Source organism: Marmota monax, unplaced genomic scaffold, assembly GCF_021218885.2.
Source record: "Marmota monax isolate L192 unplaced genomic scaffold, Marmota_monax_Labrador192_F-V1.1 WCK01_AAM20220418_F8-fsc00119, whole genome shotgun sequence".
In the NCBI taxonomy this organism is placed as follows: domain Eukaryota; kingdom Metazoa; phylum Chordata; class Mammalia; order Rodentia; family Sciuridae; genus Marmota; species Marmota monax.
In genome coordinates this window covers 6,019,060-6,028,502 of record NW_026694771.1, presented here as the reverse complement: position 1 = coordinate 6,028,502, position 9,443 = coordinate 6,019,060, and the positions used below count along the sequence as shown (strand labels likewise).

The following is a 9,443-nucleotide window of genomic DNA, read 5'->3' as shown; positions in this document are numbered from 1 at the left end:
TTTACTTTTTATTTTTTAGAAGATAAAATTTCATATTTTCTACATAACTGCCACATACATAACTGTCCCCATTGCCTTGAAAAAACACGTGTTGAATGAGTTGCCAGACACTGTCGTCTAGGTGATACGTAACCCCCTTTGAAAGTTTGCTTGTTTGCTGGGGATTCGATAGTGATGTACTGAGGGATGGTAAGCTGCACCTCAATGGAATCCCATCAGGAAAATGTTCCCTAACACCCTTCAGTAGAGTTTCTCAGCTCTGTAGTTTCCAATTCTTTGGGAGTCACCAGTTTATAGAGTGGCACAGCAAACATCACCGACAGTTAATTGTTCTTTACTGGTTAACTATTATATTTTTCAATTGTGAATATTTGGGCACTAAGAACCTGGGCCAGGCATATATAAAATATACACATCTCTTGTTTAGAAAACAGGTTTGAAAGCAAAAATAACCGAAATGGGGACAGACCTTTATGGATCAGCAAGTCTTTCTTTATTAAGCAACAGAATGGCACATTTTCAGGGGAGAAAATGGCAACTGGTTATAGTAGAGGTCTCATTTTTATAGAGTTTAGTGAGAGTTAATCATAGTAGAATGTGCAGTGTGACTTAATCATTAGAGACTTAATCATAGCCGAATGTGTCAGTTGGGCAGTCAGGAAAATAGTTGTAGAACAGGAAATTGTAAAAGTTCAGAGTTCATTATTTTCCTTCTCTCCCTGGGACCCACTGTCCACCTTTTCTCCCTGGGGTTGTTGTTTCCATATCCTTCAAGTTTAATTATAAATGGAATTATAATTTTTTAGGGAATCAGATAAAACAATAGGGATTCAATAAACATCACTGAATATTTTCACCGAGATATAGAAAAAGTATTATCCACAAAGAACAGTGTTAAAAATAAAATCAACTAACCTAGCATCTAAGTTCCATGTTTTTGTAACATAACTATCTGTTCTTCCCCTTTTTTTCTTATTTGGATATGACATGTTTTACCAGGAAACACCTTGGACTGATATTGAGGTGACATAGTTCTTCAATAGTGCCCATTAACTGTTTTCCACTTCCTTTAGCCTCTTGATGACTTGATTTTTCCCATCTTTCAAATGGCAATAATAAGGCAAAGAATCAAGACAAAAAGTAAAAAATAACAATAATTAGAAAAATTCTTTACAAGTCAAAAGTGGTATAATTATATTAATGGTTTCTGTAGTTGTTGCTACAAATAATCTTTTACATTGTTTGGAAAACAGAACGTGTGCATCTCTCCTCCATTTTAATCTAACAATTTTCTTTTCTGGCCTTTGCCTGATATACCTTTATTTCTTCTATTCTGTAGTTTTTATTTAGTACTAGATTACTCTGCCTACACAAAGTTATGATTTCTCTTTTCCAAAACCCAAAAACTAGACAGGTAACATTAGTATAGTCCTAGATTCTTAAATTGACCTAGGGTTCTAGCCCTAAATGTATAACATCTCTGTAGGCAATAAAGTACAGCAATATGTATAGTAAACATTTTAATACAATCTATCTCAGAAATAGGTTGCCCAGTTAAAAAGAGAGAAAATCGTGTTTTGCCAAATTGTCTTGTGTGAACATTGGTGAATGTGTAAGGAGTACCAATTTCTTCTGAATTTGCAAATAATCTTCTTTATGTCTGTCCTAGAAAACATTTACCTGCTCACTAAAGAATGTGTTTCCCAAAGCAAGCCTCACATGGTTTATAGATGGAAGGTTTCTTCAAGGTGAAGAAGAAGGTAAAGAAGGAAATCAATGGAAATGGGTTTTAAAAAGAAAGAAATAAAACATCAGAAATTTTCATTGCCCAAGTTATCTTGGCATTTAAAAATAATTTTCACTAAAGGAAAATCATTGTCTTACCCATCAGATGCCATTTTCTGATGCTGCATCTGACTCTCCCATGGGGTGGAAGGTAACATTTCCCAGAATAAAGGAAACACAATTGGCTCCATCAAACCACATACAAGCACTGTTTTATTTCAGTGTTAGTGAAAGCAAATGTCTTACATGAGGGCAAAAACACTTACTTCAACATGTAGTTATTACTAATAAGTTCTCGGCTTTTGTAACATTGCTACCTGTTCTTCCATTTCTTTCTTATTTCAATACAAGATGTTCAATTTATTTAGCACTACTGCTTTAAATCAATTAAATAATTTCTACTTATTTTGTGAGGATCTGGGGCAAAGTTTGGGGTTGTGGACTCTGGAGGAAGTATATATAAAGGAACTGGATCCTTAACAAAGAACATGTTCACCAGGAGGGTTAAAAGTTCCTGGGGCAGAAACACACACTGAGACAAGCTCAGCACAAAACTGTATTTTTCATAAGTGGTAACCATGACAGCCGCTGTCAAAACAATCTCAGACATCCCCTGCCTGGACAACAGGCCTTCCTCTGGGTCGTTTTCCCTTTAAGCTTAACATATTTTTAACAATAACTCAATCACAAAACTCTTGCTGCATGATTATTTTTAACTTTTAAAATTAAAAGCTTATGTGGATGATTAGATTGATCCCTTAAAGCATAGTTTATTGGTTGTGTTAATTAGTTTGCTTTAGGCAATTCATCCACAACAATAATATGATGCAATCTTAAAAATATCTGTTAAAGATTATTGTAAATATGTTCTATCAAATAAACCCTGCATAGGTAAAGCACCCAGATTTGATGTGCCCATTACTCTTAACCAGGAGGCTCAATGGTGTGGTCAGAATTCTATCAGTACACAATGGCATTTAACTATTGCTTTGTTAAGAAATAACTGCAAAACTAGCATTAAGAAGTTTTAATGTAAAGAAACTGTGAAAACTGGGTGCAGTGGTGCAGGCCTGTAATCCCAGAAGCTCTGGAAGCTGAGGGAGGAGGATGGTGAGTTCAAAGCCAGCCTCAGCAAAATCCAGGCACTAAGCAATTCAGTGAGACCCTGTCTCTAAATAAAATACAAAAAAGGGTTGTGGATGTGGCTCAGTGGTTGAGTGCCCCTGAGTTCAATCCCTGGTATCCCCTAGAATAAAAAAAAAATTCAAAAATACTGTGAGAGTCCAGAAAAATCTGACCTATGGTGATAGACAATTTTACATTAATTCCCTGTGGCCATATGTGCTGTTTGGAAGTTGTACAGATAGAGGCAAACAGCATCCAATTTTTAAAGACTTTGCAAGATGCAAAATGCAAATACTTATAAGTCTACAGCTTATTTCAGGGAAAGGATACACATAGAAACTCAATTAGAATATGTGTTATCTGCTACAGTTACAAAGAGTCCCTGGAACTCAGATGTGACCTACTCTGTACTTTCTCTGAAAGGGCCACAGCCAGAAGCACTTTCTCAGAGCAGGAACCACCAAAGAATGGTGTAGAACAGCACTGAAGTAAGAAGCTCAAAGTAGAGTCGTGGATGAAGTTATTTTTTAATTTTACACATCATGTAGGTATATTCTTGCTACATAACCAGACTCTACAACAGAACCCTCCCAGAGTCTAACCCAGTCCAAGTGAAAATCATCAATGTCATCATTATAGTAAACAGTGCTGCTGAGCTAGGAAAATCTGCCCCTAAACCCTGGACCCATAGTCACAAACAAAGCAACACTACTAATCAATGCATTTCATACCTTGACTGCAGATCAGATCAACACTTTGTAGAAGCACAAGCAAACACTTCAGGTTAATTCCAGGGCTGCTGAAATTGAGCATCACTTCATAGAAGCTACAGTTTGACTACATTAAGCCCCTGCATCACCATAAATTAGGTGGGTGTGGTGGCTCAAGCATATAATCCTAGCTACTTGGGAGGCCTAACTGGGAGAACTGCATAAGCCAAGGAGTTAGATGTCAGCCTGGGCAACATAGTGAGATGCCATCTCAAAAAATAAAGCAAACAAAAAACAACATCAAATGATAAGGCCATGTCTTGGTATCATTATATGGCTGATGCAAAAACATGTTAGTGATAACCATGTTTGAATCTATTTTGTAGGAATAAACATTACCAATGAAGAGAGAAAAGGCAAAAATGGATTTCTGGAACTCAAGTCTATTTTAACAAGGATGCATGGTAGTGAACCAACCCAATCAAGTAACCTGACCATTTGGTGTATGGCTCTGTCTCCAGTCCCTGGAAATAAAATGTGGAATACTTCATCAGAAAAGATCACTTTTTCCTTAGGTGAGTTGTTTATTTAATAAAGTCAGTAAGGACTGGACAAGACTGCCAAAAATTCAGAACATGTCTAATCAGAACAAAAAAAAGTACTCACCATTTCCATAATACTTTGATCTCAGAAAACCCTCTCCCTAATGCTTTACTTTCAAATTATCAAACATTTTCACAAGTAAAATTTGAAAATAATATTACAGGAATTTCTTCAAATGAAAGGAAAGTAGATGATTCCTGTTTCCATAAGGAATTTCTGTTGAATACAGTAATTTTTGTTCAAATTCTATCAATCATAACTCTTTTTTTAAATTTTTTATTGTTGGTTGTTCAAAACATTACATAGTTCTTGATATATCATATTTCACACTTTGATTCAAGTGGGTTATGAACTCCCATTTTTACCCCATATACAGATTGCAGAATCACATCAGTTACACATCCATTGATTTACATATTGCCATACTAGTGTCTGTTGTATTCTGCTGCCTTTCCTATCCTCTACTATCCCCCCTCCCCTCCCCTCCCCTCTTCTCTCTCTACCCCCTCTACTGTCATTCATTTCTCCCCCTTGTATTTTTTCCCTTTCCCCTCACACTTCCTCTTGTATGTACTTTTGTATAACCCTGAGGGTCTCCTTCCATTTCCATGCAATTTCCCTTCTCTCTCCCTTTCCCTCCCACCTCTCATCCCTGTTTAATGTTAATCTTCTTCTCATGCTCTTCATCCCTACTCTGTTCTTAGTTACTCTCCTTATATCAAAGAAGACATTTGGCATTTGTTTTTTAGGGATTGGCTAGCTTCACTTAGCATAATCTGCTCTAATGCCATCCATTTCCCTGCAAATTCTATGATTTTGTCATTTTTAAATGCAGAGTAATACTCCATTGTGTATAAATGCCACATTTTTTTTATCCATTCGTCTATTGAAGGGCATCTAGATTGGTTCCACAGTCTTGCTATTGTGAATTGTGCTGCTATGAACATGGATGTAGCCCTGTAGCATGCTCTTTTTAGGTCTTTAGGGAATAGACCAAGAAGGGGAATAGCTGGGTCAAATGGTGGTTCCATTCCCAGCTTTCCAAGAAATCTCCATACTGCTTTCCAAATTGGCTGCACCAATTTGCAGTCCCACCAGCAGCATTTTTGTTTATTTGCCACATAACAAAGATTAATATAAATACTGAGGATTAATAGAGATTAAAATGATCCTAAAATTTCTTCTAACTCATAAAAAATATCCAATTGTTTACAGCATATATAATTTGAATACTTAGAAAGGGGTAAACCATATTTGCAATATAAATACCATTAGGAAAAGGACTATAGCCTAATGATTTTAGTGCCCTAGTTTGAAGCACAGTATCTGGGATGTAGAAGATTTTATGACCTGGATATTGATATATACCATCATTCTAGTTATTACAAAATTTAACTAACCAGAGTATTTACTACTCTGAGCCAGATCAAATAATGAATATTTTACTACATAAAAGATGAGAACAAATGTCTCAACAAATGCAGTGACAATAGATATGCCTATAAAACATTTCTAATGGCATCTGAAAGATATGTGTATTTAATAATAATCTTATAAAACTAAACATTTGCAAATCATTATTACCACTATGTAGGACAATGAACCTTTTTAATCATTATCCTATTTTCAGAAATAATGTAGTCTCTGACATAATCATAAAAACACAGTATAACTTATGAGGGAAAGGGTTTTTCTTTGTCACAAGGACACGTTTTGTATCTCGGGTCCTGCTAAGTTCCTTTGTGAATATAATGGTTATTACTGGGATCTTGGGATGAAGAATAACGTACACCTCCACCAAATCCATCCTCACTACCTAGAAACAGGCATCCTCTGATGCTGGGAAGGTAACATAGTCCCCAGAGCCCTCCCTGTATATAGGTATAAGTATGAACAAAGTGGTCAATTATCTTTTCGTCAATCATTCAGAAGTTTTGATGGATTTACATGAACATAGCCTTTCTTGGCTCTTCCTAACTCCCTTGGGAATAAGGATGCCTCTTTTCCAGAAGGCTGGACATGGCTTCAGCTTTGGAATAGTATGAAGTTAGTTGTTTGTCACTTACATTTGCCAGTAGCTTTGGCAGCATCTAAGGACTTGAACTAAAAGAGTGTAAAACCTCAAATTCCTAAAGAGAAACCTATTCCTATGCTTGAAAAACAAAAATCAATATTTTGTAATGTGAAAACTGTGCTTGATTTCAAGATCAAAAATTATGAACACTTTTAAGGTAATAAGAAGGAACACTAATTCTGATAACCCCAAACACGCCATAATTCTAATTTTATAAGGGAACCATCAATCTAGTATAATTCTAGACTCTAAACAGGGGGTTAATTTTAAATTGTCAAATGGATCTTCTGCCTCCATGATCAAATATTAAAGACAATAAACCTTGAAGAATTCAGTTTCCCAAAATTCTAGCTCTCATTCTAGTCCCATGGTAACACAATCATTTTGAAAGTGTTAGAAGGTGCACTTGAGGCTCTGCAGAGCAGTGCCATCACTTACTTCCAAACATACTCTCTGGAAGCTTTATGAACTCTGCAATTGACTTCTGCAAGAGTCATTGCTTTACCAAGCTATTTTTGTTGACAAGATACCGAGATGAAAACACAGAAGAAAAATCTATCATCTCAGTGCTGGAAAGAAATTCTGAGACTATTAGAGGAAGAAAGGGATTTAGGGAGAGAAGGGAAGGAATTTTTCTCCCTTTTGATTTCAGAGAGGGTCATAATGTTGGAAGCGGAGGTGCTCCCTTCCCCCCCACACACCCAGTATCCCAGGAAGTTCAAGTGCTCAATGGTGCTTACTCTAGAGAAGTCATAAAGGAGAAGGGGTCCAGGTGAAGCGATCAGTGGCTCTTCAGGTAACTATTTGTGCACAAGACCTGCAGAATTCCCATGATTTAACAGTAACTTTTCCAAAGATATCCTGCCGTGACACCTATCAGAATATCTAAAATTGTAGCACTGTAGTCTATTTTATTTTTTTTCATATTAATACAATTGGTCCAGATACAGTGGCACACACCTATAATTCCAGGTACTTAGGAGGCTGAAACAAGAGAATCACAAGTTTGAGGCCAGCTTCAGCAATTAGAGAGACCCTGTCTCAAAATAAAATTATAAAAGGCTAGGATTATGGCTTAATGGTAGAGCGTTTGCCTAGCATGCAGAAGATACTGGTTTTAATACCTAGTACCACACACACACACACACAAAAAGAGTTTTTTTTTGGGGGGTGGCAAGGTGAAGGGGAGAGATTTTGTTTTGTTTTAATGTTTTAATTGAGAAGTGAAGCACAAATTCCTCCTGGGGTTGTTAATATCCTGGCTGTCATAAACTTTGATAGAGATTTGTCTATTAAATGATTTCCAACTGTGACTACTGAAATCAAGACCTTTGAAATAGAGAGTTGAGGGTGGACAACTATGTGTGTGTGTGTGTGTGTGTGTGTGTGTGTGTGTAAAACTGTGTATGTGTATTTTGGAATGTGGAATATTGATGTATTTGGAGTTAAAAGGAATAGCTCCATAGTGGGATGAGAGGAACACTGATTATCGAGATGGAAGTTGCCAGATATTCTTGTTTTCTGACTCCCTATTTTGCAGCCAGCCTTATACCCAACACTGAACCTGGGGTCCTGAGAGTATCAACAGAGTATTTCAGTATGTGTATAAATCACCAGGGATCTTGTTAAAATTCAGGTTCTGATTCAGTAGGTCTGGGTAGCAGGTGAAATTCTACTTTTCCATCCATTTCCCTGCAAATTCTATGATTTTGTCATTTTTTAGTGCTGCGTAATACTCCATGGTGTATAAATGCCACATTTTTTTTATCCATTCATCTATTGAAGGGCATCTGGGTTGGTTCCACAGTCTAGCAATTGTGAATTGTGCTGCTATGAACATATGCTTAGTGAAGCTAGCCAATCCCTAAAAAACAAATACCAAATGTCTTCTTTGATATAATGAGAGCAACTAAGAACAGAGCAGGGAGGAAGAGCAGGAAGAAAAGATTAACATTAAACAGATACATGAGGTGGGATGGAAAGGGAGAGAAAAGGGAAATTGCATGGTAATGGAGGGAGACCCTCATTGTTATACAAAATTACATATAAGAGGTTGTGAGGGGAATGGGAAAATAAACAAGGAGAGATATGAATTACAGTGGATGGGGTAGAGAGAGAAGATGGGAGGGGAGGGAGGGGGGATGGTAGAGGATAGGAAAGGTAGCAGAATACAACAGTTACTAATAGGGCATTATGTAAAAATGTGGATGTGTAACCGATGTGATTCTGCAATCTGTATTTGGGGTAAAATTGGGAGTTCATAACCAACTTGAATCTAATGTATGAAATATGATATGTGAAGAGCTTTATAATGTTTTGAACAACCAATAAAAAAAAATTTAAAAAAAAAAAAAAGAAATTCTACTTTTCCAACAAGAGCCTAAGAGAAGCCCATTCAACCGGTCAAATGGACTACATTTTGAGCAAAAGGATCTAGCAAGCCCTGGAGTTTGATTAATTTCTAGTTGGACCAGATAAGCCACCTAGTAGTGCCCCAGAATCAGTCCATCTGCCCTTGTGGGACATCCACAAAATGATTCTGAGAGCCATGCCCAGCCTTTTCCAGGGTAGACCACTCAGGAAAAGATCAGGTTGCTTTAGGCCAGCGGCTCAGTACCAGTACTGTGATAAATGGGATGATCTGAAAGCTGGGTGAGGTGTTTCTGCTAAATTCTGCACTTGAGTTTTGGAAAGTCACTTCCCCTGGTAGATTGTAATTATTCCTTTTTCACCCCCTGAATTTTTGTTTTGACCATAGCAGAGATTCTACTTCACAGTCCAATCTGAAACCAGAGAGAAGTTTTTTGGCCTCAGGTTTCATCTTGAAAGCTATGCACCATCTTTGTCCCAGGGCAAAGAGTTCTTCTCAAAATGCAAATCTTGTACTAATGTCTTCCTAATGTAGAGAGAGCCTGAACCCTTCAACTTCCAAAGACTTAGTAATCAAATATAGCAGAATAGTGTCCTAAAACAGAAATCTTCCAGCAATGAAACATAAATGTTTCCCATTGTGGAAGTCTGGGATTGGGCATAACCTATCAACACTTTCCATTCAGGGAGCCAACATTCTGTCAGATAGTAAATACATTAGGTTTGTGGTCTCCATCATGACTACTGAACTCTGTCACCATAGCACAGAAGCAGAT

The 9,443-nt window shown here is 37.0% G+C and overlaps 1 protein-coding gene across 1 annotated transcript in view; it reads left to right on the top strand.

Annotated features, from left to right (window-relative positions):
• Positions 1-1,564: 1,564 nt before the first annotated feature.
• Positions 1,565-9,443, top strand: part of Cd96 (CD96 molecule) — a 44,732-nt gene continuing 36,853 nt past the window's right edge. The window contains exons 1-2 of the mRNA XM_046425257.2: positions 1,565-1,760; positions 4,007-4,195. Of these exons, the coding sequence (XP_046281213.1) occupies positions 4,078-4,195 (118 nt within the window). The 5' untranslated portion in view covers positions 1,565-1,760; positions 4,007-4,077. The remainder of the gene's footprint in view (positions 1,761-4,006; positions 4,196-9,443) is intronic.